The 16,964-nt window shown below is 41.3% G+C and overlaps 1 protein-coding gene across 4 annotated transcripts; it reads right to left on the bottom strand.

Annotated features, from left to right (window-relative positions):
- Positions 1-553: 553 nt before the first annotated feature.
- Positions 554-16,795, bottom strand: LOC113062883 (suppressor of tumorigenicity 7 protein homolog). Of its 4 annotated transcripts, none has more exons than XM_026232937.1 (16): positions 16,660-16,795; positions 15,254-15,466; positions 8,203-8,285; positions 7,722-7,881; positions 5,502-5,556; positions 5,235-5,350; positions 5,063-5,138; positions 4,777-4,931; positions 3,701-3,798; positions 3,341-3,455; positions 2,932-3,004; positions 2,524-2,626; positions 2,294-2,444; positions 1,893-1,994; positions 1,166-1,308; positions 554-870 (listed from the first exon to the last, which is right to left on the bottom strand). In XM_026232937.1, exons 2-16 carry the CDS (start codon positions 15,402-15,404, stop codon positions 775-777), a joined length of 1,677 nt encoding a protein of 558 aa, XP_026088722.1. In that variant the 5' UTR covers positions 15,405-15,466; positions 16,660-16,795; the 3' UTR covers positions 554-774. The 4 variants fall into 4 exon arrangements, with proteins under 4 accessions (XP_026088722.1, XP_026088723.1, XP_026088724.1 ...); XM_026232938.1 differs by having other exon boundaries at positions 1,166-1,305; XM_026232939.1 differs by having other exon boundaries at positions 1,893-1,985.
- Between the last annotated feature and the right edge of the window lie 169 nt (positions 16,796-16,964).

Raw genomic sequence — 16,964 nt, 5'->3', positions numbered from 1 at the left:
TTCTACGAGCAGTTTCTGAAACTGACGTAACCATCAGTGTGAAGGTTTTTGAGGAGTTAATGATATTGAAAAGATATTGTATCATGTTTCATGTAAAAATAATAATAATAAAAAGCAGTTTGTCTGAGCATCAAGCATTTGTCAGTCATTGCCTCACTATTGTTTTGTGAATATGAGAAACATTCAGTGTCTGGTTTAGGACCAATAACCAAATCTTCCTTCGGGTCTGGTGTGTTCAGTGATGTCAGGACACAGCGGTGTGTTTCCAGCACCTTCACTCTCGCTGTTCTTCAGCTGCTGACCTGAGACCCTCACCAGAAGCAGACGCATTAGTCTCTCTCTCACCAGCTCTACAGTCTGCTCTGAGTCTGACACTGATCTTCTGATTGGCTGGAGCACAATCCACCAATGTGTCATGTGATGCACGTGTACAGGAAGACGTTCACATCTGAACCGGTGTGACTCCAGGTGTGTGTTTGTGTGTGAACGCATGTCATCAAACTTCAGAACACAGAAAGAGGATTTTCTTCAAAAATGGAGACAGCTGATTTGCAGCAGTACAGAAATTGTTTTATTTTTTCTTGGTATACCCATGGCGTTTAAAAGTTTTAAACAGAAATATTTACAGGAGATGAAGGGGGAAATGAAGTCCTTCTGTGTTTGATGTGGGTTGTGTTTCTGTCTTCTGGGCACTTCTGAAGATCTTGGCACCTCAGTCAATAATAATAATAATAATAATAATAATAATAATAATAATAATGCATGTCCGTGAGATCAGATCCGCGTGAGCTGGTGCCACAGACTCGAGGGAAGAATACTCTCCACCTTCTCCATGATGAAGTTCAGCGGAGCGAACAGGGTGCTCAGGAACTGATGGACGAGACACAAACAACGCAGATATAACACAGTCTCACACCATCACATCATAACCAGTAATACAATGGAAAACATTTTCTAGATCATTTTAATGTCTGAAAAAAAAAAAAAATTCTAATATTTGCCCAGTAACACATCTTAGCCACTATAGAGCTGAACTTGGTCAAAATATTTTTTTACTCATGAACTGTTCATGATTACACAATGAACTGAGATTTCAAATACGAGTGTGATGAGGTCTCTTCTTCAATCTGTGCTCGTCTGGAGAACTGAAGTGTGAGACACTCACGGCTTTAGCGAACACTCCCATGAGCTCCGGGAACTGATGCGTGAGGAGCGCCAGCATCGCTGTGAACGAGCAGAGACCCGCCGTGAACAGGATGAAGAACGGCAGCTCCTTCTTGGGATACACTGACACCTCGTGGAACACTGCTTACACACACACACACACACACACACACACAGTCAGGGTTAACTACTGCTGCAGCTGTGGTAGACAGTAGAACAGTAGCAGACGGGTTTGAGACACACAGGGTTGTGTCAGGACTCTTTTAAAAGCCTGACATGAAATAATAGTCAGAGAGTAGCCTCTCAATATTTAATCTCTCTGTATCTCCAGTGATGTGTGTCATTGAGATGAGATGTAGATGATCCGCACATATAACACAGTGATGGAGAGCTGAAGAAATCAAGGCTCCTCAGAAGATGTGAGATGTTCTGGAGGCTTGTGAAGATCATTCCTCCGCTGAGGAACAGTGAAAGTAAAGCTCCTCAGAAGATCCTGAGGATCAGATTTGAGACTCTAAAACATGATTGATGGAGAATCAAGTAAAGCTGAGCTGCTTCAGTCCAGGAAGAGTTCATCTGGAGATATTACTGACCTTATTCTGACCTTTACTTGATCACAATCAGGAGAGATCTGACACCAGGAGCTGGACGCTTGTATAATTACACTATGGGAACGTGTCAGAAACACTACTCTTCATCTACAGGAGAGGTGCAGGAAAATCTCTTACTTGGTAGCAGTTCTCTGTCCGCGGTCTCTGTACAGACTGGATACGGATAGAAGAGGTGGCCTTTCTCCAGAGGATACGGGATCATCCTGAAAGCTGTGCAATCAACACAAAGAAGTGGTTTTTAAAATGCATTTCTAAACTTTGGAGCAACAGTGAGTCACTAGCAGCTTTTCTGACATTTCACTTAAACACTTCAACAGAAGTTTCATATCGAAAAAAATGTTTGCTTCTTAAAAAGACGAGAAATGAAGGCATTTGTTCCTGATGACTCCCGTAACAGAGGCACACAGAGTAATTACACTAATTAAAAGGTACAGGGTTTTAGTGTATTCCACAGCTACAGAGAAGGCTCCTGCAGCAGATCTCCACGTGTGAAGCGCTCTGTGATGTCTCTCACTCACTTCCCTCCCAGGTGCAGTGCAGCAGGTTGAGCGCTCCCTCCACACGCTTCCAGTGCTGCAGGTGGAAGAAGGTGTAGGCGATGGCCTCGCTGTCTCCACGCTTCAGGATGTGCTCCGGAGGCAGAATCAAGCTCTTCATCTCTAAGAGGTACTGCGGAGAGAACGAGAGGCAGGTTACGGCTGAGCAGGACGAGCAGGAGGATGATGAAGATGATGATGATGATGCTCACTTTCGGTACGTGTGGGTTGAACTCCACTGCTCTGTGTATGGCTTCTACTGCGTTCATTTCTGCTGTGCTCAAACCTCTGCGAGACGCCGCTTCTGGAGAGAACCTGCAGACGAGCCACAGCAGACGGAGACTGAGAGACAACACACAGTACAGCACTGATCTGACGGAGACACTCCTCGACTCTAGAGCTGACCCGGCCCTGAGTGTGTGTGTGTGTGTGTGTGTGTGCGCACTGGGAGCAGGCTGGGAACACTGGGACGCTCTATGACCGATGCTAGTACAACACTAGAGGACTCTGAGTGACACGTTCTGCTTTCATGTGGAAGTCACCTCTTTTATTTTTCATTTAAAATAGCATTTCCGTCAGCACGTGCAGTGACGATGTGAAGTGTGTTGATGGAGACTCACTTGTCAGACACGGCTCTGGCCTTCAGCAGCGCTGCTGTGTAGCAGATGGTCGCAGACTTGGGCAAACTGATGTCTGTGAACGAGAACAAAGCGTTTCACGGCTGAGATCATGCTGAAGTACACACTCACAGACGCTTCTCAGGTCAAATAACAGACACTCTACACATAATGCTTTAAATGTCTTTGCTTTAAACTGAATGCACTGGAGGAATTCAAGTTAAATAAAATTTCCCCAAAAAGAAAATGTTTCATCACAGCAGAGCGGGACAGAGCTCATCTTCATATCTTCATATCTTCTGGCTGACACTGGTTGTAAACATCAGAAAGGAGCTGATATCTTCGGCACGAGTCAGGCGTCTCTATCGGATGCAAGAGAAACTGAGCTAGCAGAAGTGAGATGTGCTCGTACCGTCGTACTTGGCCAGCACGGCCTGGACGTCTGCGTAGTTCTGCAGCTCCAGAAGAGACTCCAGCAGGTTCTCGTGGATGTTGAACATGCTGAGCAGAGGAAACTCCTTCATTAACTGCAGGAAACACAACGACAGCTCGGGAAACTCCTGCGCATCACTCTACAGATGTGTGTTACACCGACCACAGGCCTTTGAGCTACTGAAGAGTGATCTGAATCATGAGTGCATGATTACCTCAGCGAGCACAATAATTCAACAGCGCCGCTCACGCTTGATATCTGAGAGCAGTTTTCTGACCGCATTATTAATAACAACGAGGGTTTGTGTCTTCTGTGTGTCAGGAGTCAAAGGTCACTCACGTCTCGCATCATCTTGACAGCTTCTCGTGTGCGGCCGAGCTTTCTGGAGCACATGGCCAGTCTTCTCTTGATGTAGACTAACACGTTTGTGTCTCTTCCTGTGAAACACACACACACACACACACACACACAGTTTCATTTGAATGAGTTACTTCTGCTTTAACATTCGCTCGTGTTCTGACACATTATACTACACAACGCCTGAAAACAGCACTGTATCTGCACACACACACACACACACACACACACACACACACACACACACATCAACGTGAAGACCAAAAGATAATTTACACACTTCATAATTAATAGGTGTCTTATATGTATACATGACTCTACTGTGATTGACAGTGTGACATCTGACAACAGAGAACACGTATGGTATGACCTCTGACCCTAAAAACATTCACTCTGAGCCTGTGAGTGTTTGATCCATTAATGTGTGTGTGTGTGTGTGTGCGCGTGTGTGTGTGAGAGAGAGTGTGAGTGTATATGATTATATATGTCTGTGTAGGATTATATGACCGTGTGTGTGTGTGTGTGTGTTTGTGTGTGTGTGAGAGTGTGTGAGTGTGTGTGTGTGTGTGTGTGTGTGAGAGAGAGAGAGAGTGTGTGTGTGTGTGTGAGTGAGTGAGTGTGTGTGTGTGTGTGTGAGAGAGAGAGAGAGTGTGTGTGTGTGTGAGAGTGTGTGAGTGTGTGTGTGTGTGTGTGTGAGAGAGAGAGAGTGTGTGTGTGTGTGTGAGAGTGAGTGAGTGTGTGTGAGAGAGAGAGAGTGTGTGTGTGTGTGAGAGTGAGTGAGTGTGTGTGTGTGTGTGTGTGTGTGTGTGTGTGTGTGTGTGAGAGTGAGTGAGTGAGTGTGTGTGTGTGTGTGTGTGTGTGTGTGTGTGTGTGAGAGAGTGTGTGTGTGTGTGCGTGTGGGTGTGTGTGTGTGAGTGTGTGTGAGTGTGAGTGTGTGTGTGTGTGTTTGTGTCTGCGTGTGTGTGTGTGTGTGTCAGTGTGTATGTGTGTGTGTGTGTCAGTGTGTATGTGTGTGTGTGTGTGTGTGTGTGTGTGTGTGTGTGTGTGCATGTACTCACTGTGCTGGGCTTCATACTGTGCTCCGTGATGCTGTAGTTGTTGGCTGCGCCGGTAGCAGCTCTCTCCGATCTTCAGCGCTTGTTTGAAGAGTTTCTCTGCCTCCACGATCGTCGTGGCCTCTTCCTCAGCGAGGAGAATATACGCCGTCGCACAACTACAACACACACAACACATTCAACACTAAACACTCCTGACCATTAAACACATTTACACTGACAGCACGGGACAACAACCAAGAATCAAACGTGCTGAGAGAACATTACTACAGTAAAAAAACACACTCACTCCTCCAGCTCCAGAGCTTCATGAGCGGCTGTGATCCGAGCCTGAGGATTCCTCTCTCTCCAGGCCTTCTGCATTACTGTCACACACACACACACACACACACACACACACTCATAAACAGCAGGTCCTCCAGACACTGCTCTGGATGTTGATGGTAAAGCGGTGCTCTTACTGGCGTCTGCAGGCCGCAGGTGATCAGAATCACAGGTGAAGAAGGTCTGATGATCTTGTGCCGACAGATTCATGTCGTAGTATGTGAGCGGCTCTCTTCCCGTCACCCACGTGTACCTGCGGCAAACACATTCACATCAGCATCTCAATTATCATCAAAACAAGAAAGAGCCCAAAAAACATTGTGCAGCTTTGAGTCTAACACAGTTACTAACAGCATTTTTTTCTTATCAAATGAAGCCCTGAAGAGGCTGAGACGTTCACTCACCGGTTATATTCAGCTCCTCTGAACAGATTGAGAGGATTTCGCCAAACCTTACACTCTAAACACACACACACACACACGAAACATTAGCATACACACTGACTGTATTTGAGTTCATCTAGTAAGTGACTGATGAGCAGCTAACCACAGTGTGTTAAGGCCCCGGTATACTTCACTTTCTGAAAATAACCAAAACAATCCAAGGTTTTTATTTAGCACAGTGGCTAAGTTAACAAATTACCAGACGCCACCTGATTCAAATATTCCACCAACATTAAATAGTAATGATTTTATAAATTTCTTCACTGATAAAATAGATAACATTAGAAATACAATAGTGAATGTAGATTCTACAGCGTCTAACACTTCAGTTTCATCCATCGCACCCAAAGATAAACTGCAGTGCTTTACAACCATAGGACAGGAAGAGCTAAATAAACTCATCACTGTAAAAATTTAAGAAAAAGTTGTGTCTGCTCAATTGAGCACCTTCCTGCATAAAAATGATATGTATGAAGAATTTCAGTCAGGTTTCAGGCCCCACCATAGCACAGAAACTGCACTTGTTAAAATTACAAATGACCTGCTCCTTGCGTCAGATCAAGGCTGCATCACATTTCTAGTCTTACTTGATCTTAGTGCTGCGTTCGACACCATAGATCATGACATACTCATAGATCGATTACAAAACTATACAGGTATTCAAGGGCAGGCTCTGAGATGGTTTAGATCCTACCTGTCCGATCGCTACCATTTTGTTTAATTAAATGGAGAGTCATCTCATTTATCATCAGTAAAATATGGAGTGCCACAAGGATCCGTCCTAGGTCCCCTTCTATTTTCAATATACATGTTGCCCCTTGGTAATATTATTAGAAAATACGGAATTAGCTTCCACTGTTATGCTGATGATACTCAGCTATATATCTCAACGAGACCAGATCAAACTTCTCAATTATCTAAGCTAACAGAGTGTGTTAAAAATGTAAAAGATTGGATGACCAATAATTTTCTCCAATTAAATTCGGATAAGACAGAGATAATTAATTATTGGACCAAAAAACACTACACAGAATCTTGTAGATTACAATCTGCAACTAGACGGATGTACTGTTACTTCCTCTACAGTCAGAAATCTGGGTGTTATATTAGACAGCAATTTGTCTTTTGAAAATCATATTTCCCATGTTACAAAAACTGCATTCTTCCATCTTAGAAACATTGGCAAGCTACGAAACATGTTATCTGTTTCTGATGCAGAAAAGCTAGTTCATGCATTCATGACCTCTAGACTGGACTATTGTAATGCACTTCTAGGTGGTTGTCCTGCTTCGTCAATAAACAAGCTACAGGTCGTCCAAAATACAGCTAGAGTCCTTACCAGGTCAAGAAAATATGATCATATTACCCCAATTTTACAGTCTCTGCACTGGCTACCTATTAAGTTCTGTATCAGTTATAAATTATCATTACTTACCTATAAGGTCCTAAATGGTTTAGCTCCTGCGTACCTAACTAGCCTTCTACCACGCTACAACCCATCACGCACCCTAAGGTCACAAAACACTGGACTTTTGGTCGTTCCTAGGATTGCAAAGTCCACTAAAGGAGGTAGAGCTTTCTCACATTTGGCTCCCAAACTCTGGAATAGCCTTCCTGATAATGTTCGGGGTTCAGACACACTCTCTCTGTTTAAATCTAGATTAAAAACACATCTCTTTCACCAAGTATTCAAATAATGCATATCATAATCTTAGACTGCTGTTATATATGTTCAAATGCGCATTCTTATTCTTTAGCTTGGGTTAAACTAGGGATGTTAATTTTAACCAGTTAACCGTTAACCGACCGTTAAGAATTTTGACAAATTTTTACAAACAGTTAAACGGTTTAAAAAGTCATATATTTATTTTCAGTAATTTATCAAAATATTTAAAAAGGTTTGCTGCATTATTAAAATAGGCTATGCTACACGTATAAAACAATTGTGTTTGTCACAGAGTCACCACTGATAAGCTACTTCTAAATATCATAGAAACATAAATTTCTGTAAAACGGCTTTACAACAATTTGAATCGTAAAAAGCGCTATACAATTAAAATTGATAAAGTAATGCGGACGGGACGCGGACGTCTGAAATATACTTTGTCCTTTCACGTCAGACTGGAGTTCTTGTGAGGAGCTCCAGCAGCAGCTTGATGTGTTTCTTCTTCAGTAACTGACCTGACACACTCTGTCGGCTGGAGTCGGTGTCTCCGTTACTGCTGCTGGAGCTGTTGGGCGAGCTGTTATCTACTCCACCTAACAGAGGACGCAGATGACTGACAGACACCTGCTCGATGAACGACGTCCCATACTTCCTGAAGTACCACCACTCGAAGATCTGCAGCACAGAGACACACTCCTTCATCATCATCATCATCATCATCATCTCAGGTTCAAAGGTCTGTCTGAACATTAATGATATATTCAGCTGCTCCCTTCAATAACTAACTCAACAAATAGTTTCTGTAATGATTCTAACTTGATCAATACAGAATCAATTTAGTTATTAAATAGCAAGGAAAAGATTAAACTAAATCAATACTGCAATATATAGCCACAAACCAAAATCTAGAGACTCATTCAGATACTTTATATTCCAGTGAAATCCTAATGAAGTCACTTCATTCTGCAGTATTTGACCGGAGTGAATCAAACTCACCAGTATGAGTCCAGAGATGAGGGATGAGGTGCCCGTCAGCGCCACGTAGAACTTAGGGGTCAGAGTGTTGAGGAACATGCTCACTGCAGAGAAAACACCGAAAAACAGACGAGTTTAGACAGAAGGACGGGAGCAGCAGGTGAGAGGAACAAACGCATCAGACGCACAGCGAGACAGACAGAAATGAGTTTAGAAGAGAAACATTCCTTACACTTTGATTCTCTGTGAGGGTCATGTATATGAAGTTCTGATAACATGACACGTTCATCTCACCTTCACAGTGCTATAAAGCTGGAATAACACTGAATCAGCCGGCGGATCACTGTAAAACTGAACCAGCACGTCCAACACAACCACTGTGTGCTTCCTCAGCATCTAATACTCACCATGCACATCTGATGAGTGTCACATCACTTTCTCTTTTACAAATGACAATAAATGCGACTAGCCAGAAAACAATATGAATATCATGCCTATTTGCCTTTGAGGATACCAGCTGATCTGATGAGCACTTCCTGTCACAGCAGACGAGTGATTCTGAAATCTGTCCCATCCAGATGCATTCTGGGAAGGTTAAATACAGACATGTAGTCAGTGAGATGAGCGAACATCTCTGCACCTGTCAATCTGTCGGTGTGAGCAATAGAGCTGCAACGAACCATTAACCTCTCAGTTTTTTTCTTTCATTAATCAGATGAAAAATTTTGAATTACATTTTTTTTTATGATATTCTACATCCTGCACAGTGCAGTCCTCCAAACAATGTGGAAAATGAAGGCTATAAAGACAAATACAGTGAACACATCTATGTAATTTGTGCTATACATAGCAAAACAGGGTTAAAAACCATTACATTTTAAAACATATGATTGCTTTCCAGTCTAAAGTAGAAGTTAAAATCAGTAATTTGCAAATGATTAAAAAAAGCACAGACTAAATATTAACTTGTACGAGGAGCACACACACATAGTAATATATTACATTTACATCACACTACAAAGGTCCATTCACGGTCACTGCTCTTATAACAATACTTGAGTTGCATGTACAGTATGAATCCTGCATTTAATGTCTAACAAGAAATATTTTAGCAAAAACTATCAATGTATAATCCAACTGATTGTTGATCATCTTCATGATTGTTTTCTGTGAGTTGTTGCCGCTGCAGGTCTCCCATCATTACAGCATCACTATCACATTTGAATGAAGAGACAGACAGCAGATCACACAACCAAATGAGAGGAAAATCATCCTTCTGTCAGCATTTACTCTCCCTCAGTGTTCAAACCTGTACCACTGTGTTTCTTCTGTTAAACACAAGAGAAGATCACTGACTTTCACTGTAGAGACAAAAGCAGTTGAATCACTCTTCAAAATATCTTCTATGTTCCGCAGAAGAAAGAAGGTCTGGGTTTGAAAAAGCGTGATAATGGGACAGTTTTTTTTTTAATGTGATCAATGTCCTTTCAGTCAATGAGAGTGACAGGAGATCATGTGACGGCACATCTGACTGACGAGCGGTCTAATAGACACTCAGTTTTCACTCAGTCAAACACATGGCAGACGTCTGACAGCAGCTGTGCTCATTCATTCAGCTGAGAGAGCCACTTCAACACAGACGCTCCATTCATGAAGACCACTGATCCAGGCCACATTCACCAGCCCCACTCAACACTGGGAAACAAGCTCAAACTCCCCATTAGACCTGTCGCAATAATATATCAATTTATCGTGCAATATATGTATATGATCTCAATCATTTTTTGTGGCGCAATAAGAAGGTCTGGGTAAAATCTGCAGGGAGAAAATCTCCATAAAAGTATTTTTGGACTTACTTACTTTTACTTTTCACTTTTTGTTAGAACATTTTTATTTACTATTTATTCAAGTTTTTTAAGGTATGTAATATTTTGATACTTAATTTCCATAATCTATATATTCTTAAAAATTAAACATTTGTTGTCAATTGGAAGTGTAGACCTTCTTGCATTATTTTGTTACATTATGATTATATATCCAGTGGCATAAAATGGTCTTTAAGATAATAATACCACTTATCGCAATTATTTCTGGAGCAATTTATTGCACAACAAAAAGTTATTGTGAAAGGCCTACTCCCCCATCAGACCAGTCCAAAAATAAATACTACCCATCAGACCAGCTCAACAATTACCTATCAGACCAGACCAACAATTAAATTACCCATCAGACCAGTCCAACAATAAAAACTACCCATAAGACCAGCCCAACAATAAAAACTACCCATCAGACCAGTTCAGCAATAAATACTACCCATCACACCAGCCCAACAATAAAAACTACCCATCAAACCAGTTCAGCAATGAAACAATAAAAACTACCCATCAGACCAGTTCAGCAATAAATACTACCCATCAGACCAGTTTAACAATAAAAACTACCCATCAGACCAGTTCAGCAATAAATACTACCCATCACACCAGTCCAACAATAAAAACTACCCATCAGACAAGTCTAACAATAATTACTACCCATCAGACCAGTCCAACAATAAATACTACCATCAGACCAGTCCAACAATTACCCATCAGACCAGTCCAACAATAAAAACTACCCATCATACCAGTCCAACAATGAAAACTACCCATCAGACCAGTCCAACAATAAATACTACCCATCAGACAAGTCCAAGAATTAAACTACCCATCAGACCAGTCCAACAATAAAAACTACCCATCAGACCAGCTCAACAATTACCCATCAGACCAGTCCAACAATAAAAACTACCCATCATACCAGTCCAACAATGAAAACTACCCATCAGACCAGTCCAACAATAAATACTACCCATCAGACAAGTCCAAGAATTAAACTACCCATCAGACCAGTCCAACAATAAAAACTACCCATCAGACCAGCTCAACAATTACCCATCAGACCAGTCCAACAATGAAAACTACCCACCAGACCAGTCCAACAATAAATACTACCCATCAGCCCAGTCCAAGAATTAAACTACCCATCAGACCAGTCCAACAATAAAAACTACCCATCAGACCAGCTCAACAATTACTCATCAGACCAGTCCAACAATAAAAACTACCCATCAGACCAGTCCAACAATTAAATTACCCATCAGACCAGTCCAACAATAAATACTACCCATCAGACCAGTCCAACAATAAATACTACCATCAGACCAGTCCAACAATAAATACTACCTATCAGACCAGTCCAACAATAAATACTACCATCAGACCAGTCCAACAATAAATACTACCATCAGACAAGTCCAACTATTACTAATCAGACCAGTCCAACAATAAAAACTACCCATCAGACCAGCTCAACAATTACCCATCAGACCAGTCCAACAATGTAAACTACCCATCAGACCAGCTCAACAATTAAATTACTCATCAGACCAGTCCAACAATTAAATTACCCATCAGACCAGTCCAACAATAAAAATTACCCATCAGACCAGTCCAACAATAAATACTACCCATCACGCCAGCCCAACAATTAAATTACCCATCAGACCAGTCCAACAATAAAAACTACCCATCAGACCAGACCAACAATAAAAATTACCCATCCGGCCAGCCCAGCAATAAAAATTACCCATCCGGCCAGCCCAGAAATAAAAACTACCCATCAGGCCAGTTCAGCAATAAATACTACCCATCAGACCAGTCCAACAATAAAAACTACCCATCAGACCAGACCAACAATAAAAATTACCCATCAGACCAGTCCAACAATAAATACTACCATCAGACCAGTCCAACTATTACCCATCAGACCAGTCCAACAATAAAAACTACCCATCAGACCAGCTCAACAATTACCCATCAGACCAGTCCAACAATGAAAACTACCCATCAGACCTGTCCAACAATAAATACTACCCATCAGACAAGTCCAAGAATTAAACTACCCATCAGACCAGTCCAACAATAAAAACTACCCATCAGACCAGCTCAACAATTACTCATCAGACCAGTCCAACAATTAAATTACCCATCAGACCAGTCCAACAATTAAATTACCCATCAGACCAGTCCAACAATAAAAATTACCCATCAGACCAGTCCAACAATAAATACTACCCATCACGCCAGCCCAACAATAAAAACTACCCATCAGGCCAGTTCAGCAATAAATACTACCCATCACGCCAGCCCAACAATAAAAACTACCCATCAGGCCAGTTCAGCAATACATACTACCCATCACACCAGCCCAACAATAAAAATTACCCATCAGACCAGTCCAACAATTAAATTACCCATCAGACCAGTACAACAATAAAAACTACCCATCAGACCAGACCAACAATAAAAATTACCCATCCAGCCAGCCCAGCAATAAAAACTACCCATCAAGCCAGTTCAGCAATAAATACTACCCATCAGACCAGTCCAACAATAAAAACTACCCATAAGACCAGTCCAACAATTAAATTACCCATCAGACCAGTCCAACAATTAAATTACCCATCAGACCAGTCCAACAATAAAAACTACCCATCAGACCACTCCAACAATTAAATTACCCATCAGACCAGTCCAGCAATTAAATTACCCATTAGACCAGTCCAACAACAAAAACTACCCTTCAGAACAGCTCAACAATTACCCATCAGACCGGTCCAGCAATAAATACTACCCATCAGACCAGTCCAACAATAAACACTACCCATCAGACCAGTCCAACAATTAAATTACCCATCAGACCACTCCAACAACAAAAACTACCCTTCAGAACAGCTCAACAATTACCCATCAGACCAGTCCAACAATAAATCCTACCCATAACACCAGCCCAACAATAAAAACTACCCATCAGACCAGTCCAACAATTAAATTACCCATCAGACCAGTCCAACAATAAAAACTACCCATCAGACCAGTCCAACACTTAAATTACCCATCAGACCAGTCCAACAATAAAAACTACCCATCAGACCAGTCCAACAATTAAATTACCTATCAGACCACTCCAACAATTAAATTACCCATCAGACCAGTCCAGCAATTAAATTACCCATCAGACCAGTCCAACAATAAACAATACCCATCAGACCAGTCCAACAATTAAATGACCCATCAGACCAGTCCAACAACAAAAACTACCCTTCAGAACAGCTCAACAATTAAATGACCCATCAGACCAGTCCAACAATAAATACTACCCATCAGACCAGTCCAAAAATTAAATGACCCATCAGACCAGTCCAACAACATAAACTACCCTTCAGAACAGCTCAACAATTACCCATCAGACCAGTCCAACAATAAATACTACCCATCAGACCAGTCCAACAATAAATACTACCCATCAGACCAGTCCAACAATTAAACTACCCATCAGACCAGTCCAACAATAAATACTACCCATCAGACCAGTCAAACAATAAAAACTACCCATCAGACCAGTCCAACAATAAATACTACCCATCAGACCAGTCCAACAATTAAACTACCCATCAGACCAGTCAAACAATAAAAACTACCCATCAGACCACTCCAACAATAAATACTACCGTCAGACCAGTCCAGCAATAAATACCACCCATCAGCCCAGTCCAACAATAAAAACTACCCATCAGACCAGTTCAGCAATAAATACTACACAACAAACCAGTCAAACAATGAATACTTCCCATCAGACTCAAGATGCATTACAGTTTCCACAAAATACTGTGAAGCACAACTATGTTCAACATTGATAATAATCAGAAATGTTTCTTGAGCAGCAAATCATATTAGAATGATTTATGAAGATCATGTGACACTGAAGACTGGAGGAATGATGCTGAAAATACAGCGGAGCATCACAGAAATACATTACAGGTTTGACATATTCACATAGAAAACAGATATTTTAACATAAAAATACATCAGCATTTTTACTGTATTTTTGATCAAATAAATGCAGCCATGGTGATTAGAAGAGAACTTCTATCAAAAACACTAAAACAAACAACAACAAAAAATCAACCTGCATGTGCTCAGAAACAGACTGAATCATAATCAGGGCTCCAGACTAACATGATTTGCGTCATAAATCATAAAATTACCATTGTATTAGTAAGTGCAGCTACTAATAAAACTACACATTTATTTCTTGGCAACGTACATTGGACAGTAAAGCATTGAGTTTGAGTTGGGAAGCACACAAAATTTATTAAGAACAGTAAAATGCAGAATCTACACTTTGTGACTTTTCTTACTTCCCAACGCAAACAATGCACAAAACTTCTGACAAAATGTATTTTCTTGCTGATTTGATATTATATAATAATAATTTTAGAATATTCAAATATAACGCAAAAAATAAAAAGTGTAAATGAAGGACTAATAAGCCAATAAGTGCTCCTCTGCTGCCATCTGCTTGTTATTGTGATATCTGATGTCTTTTTTATTTTAAAAAGCCTAACTGTTTGATTGCCAAATATATGTATATATGTATATAATAAATGTATATTTTTTTCATTTCATTAAAAATAACACTTAAATTGGTTCTTTTTAGAGCTTTAGAAAAACAGTTGTGTGAGATACTTGAAAGTCACTGAAAAGTGCTCGAAGTTCTCTTAAAAAAAACGATGAACTGAGCATCAGCCACACAAACACACACATATCTCTAAAAGAGTGCTGGTGCCATATGATGAATAACACACAAACACATGCTTTAAACAGCACAACAGGAAGTGTGGGAGAAGAACTACAAAAGCACAGCGTTGAGGATGTTCAGGGAAGCAGGCCTCAAACTCACGAAACATCACTAAATGAGCAGCACGAGCGATGCTGTGCATTTGAGCGTTTATCTGGACGCTCGTCAGCTCAGAGAACATCAGCCAGAAGACTCGGGTCAGACGAGGTGATGATTAAGAGCAGAAGCCCAGGTGTGCGAGCGCATCACTGTTTATGTAAGAGGAATCAAACACAGCCTGGCCTTCACGTCCAGCACAACACACAGCAGACACACAGAAACGGCTGAGACAGACGAGCAGCAGAGCACAATACATGCAGGATAAAGAGAGCGCGGTGGAGGATGGGCTACTTACATGAGGACTCGGTGCCAAACATGGCTGATCCAGGAGCTGTGATGGAGAAAGAGAGAGAGGGGAGACGGGGGGTGGGGCGAGCGGCTACACAGCAGGGGTCATCAACGCACAATACAACCAACCGCGCCAGATGCTGATCCTCCTGCTGCATGAACCCTGCGGCCGTCAGCAGCCTCTCCAGCTCCAGCTCCAGCGCCGATCCGATCCGGAGCGCTGCGGACCAGAGCCAGTGTTCAGGACAAGACAAAAGCTCAGCAAACACTCAGTGACGTCACGAGCCGAGAAACAGAGAGCAAACCACCAGCGGCTGACAGACTGATGGTGATGATGGAGAGAGGAGGAGGAGGAACCGACCAATCACAGCGCACGCACACACACTGACACTGACACACACACACTGACACACACACTGGGGGGGGGGGTGTAGATATAGCGTGCTGATATCTTATGTTAATGTTCAAATAAACCTCACATTTCAGCCTTTATATAAAGACAAGATACACATCAAAATGATAATTGATTAATAAATGATTATATGTATTTTATCTGCTCAATAAATTATTATATAATTATAATATTTATGTAATGAGTTTATCTGACGGTAAGTGAACCCTGCTTCAGTGAAGCTGCAGAAACAGAGAAACACACACTTCACCAACATTAACACCATCTCCTCCTGTCCCCAAAAATTAGTTATTTCATTATTTATTACATTATTAGAATATGACTTTTTGTCACCCTTAAATATCAAAACTAACTTTACATTAAACATGTAAAACATAATAGAAAGGTGCAATAAATAGTCAGCATTTCTGAACAACTGCAGGATCATGACAGAAACAGTGTAAGAGTTCATCCTCAGATAGTTTGGTTCCCAACATTCTTCAAAATCTCTTGTTTCACAGAAGAAAAGAAGAGCAGGTTTGGGTGATTTTAATACAGCAGACAGAACCATCTGCTTCACTCTCACTTCTGCTCAAATATGATATATAATCATTTCTCATGTGCTCAGATGGGTCTCTTTATGACCATGCCAGAATAACTGCAGCACACTTTAAAATACAATAGCGGGTTTATAACATTAAAAATAATGATAAACGAGGTCTTCACTGACACGTGTCGTGTTGTTATTCAAGAAATCGGTTGATCTGTTTGATCCATGAACTCATTAATAAACCATTTATAAAAAATACAGCAGGAGAGAGACACTTAATAACGCTCATAAACACTTGATTAATCGCAGATATCCGTGTTCATCACTTTACAAGAACAGTTAGCATTGCTAACACACATCACCACGTTCAGAAAGTTCAGAAAGCGCGAGAGAGACAGTATCATGGGTCAGATAATGAGCTGCTCTGCGCGATGTGATGTGTTTTCGCTCGTCTATCATGTTCAGGTCTTACCTTCACTCTGGGGATATCTCTCGATCAACGTGGCGACAGAAAACAGCAGAAGAAGAAAGAAGAAAGACAGCAGACATGACACACGACGAAGACACGCCCACTCACTCCACGCCCCGCCTCCATGAACACGGGCCACGCCCTTTAGTATGAAGAGAGCGACGCCCACTGGTGAATTTCGTTCTTTCTCTAAGATGTGTTATCGTTTATATATTTAGTTCCTGGGAATTACAGTGTTTTATTTACAAGTAAAGCAATGTGGTTGAGGTTAGTCTGAACCTTTTCAGCATCTGTGCCCTGGATTCACA

This window comes from Carassius auratus, chromosome 45 (genome assembly GCF_003368295.1).
Source record: "Carassius auratus strain Wakin chromosome 45, ASM336829v1, whole genome shotgun sequence".
Lineage (NCBI taxonomy): Eukaryota > Metazoa > Chordata > Actinopteri > Cypriniformes > Cyprinidae > Carassius > Carassius auratus.
The sequence above is the reverse complement of the archived record's forward strand: the minus strand, read 5'-3'. Positions and strand labels throughout refer to the sequence as shown.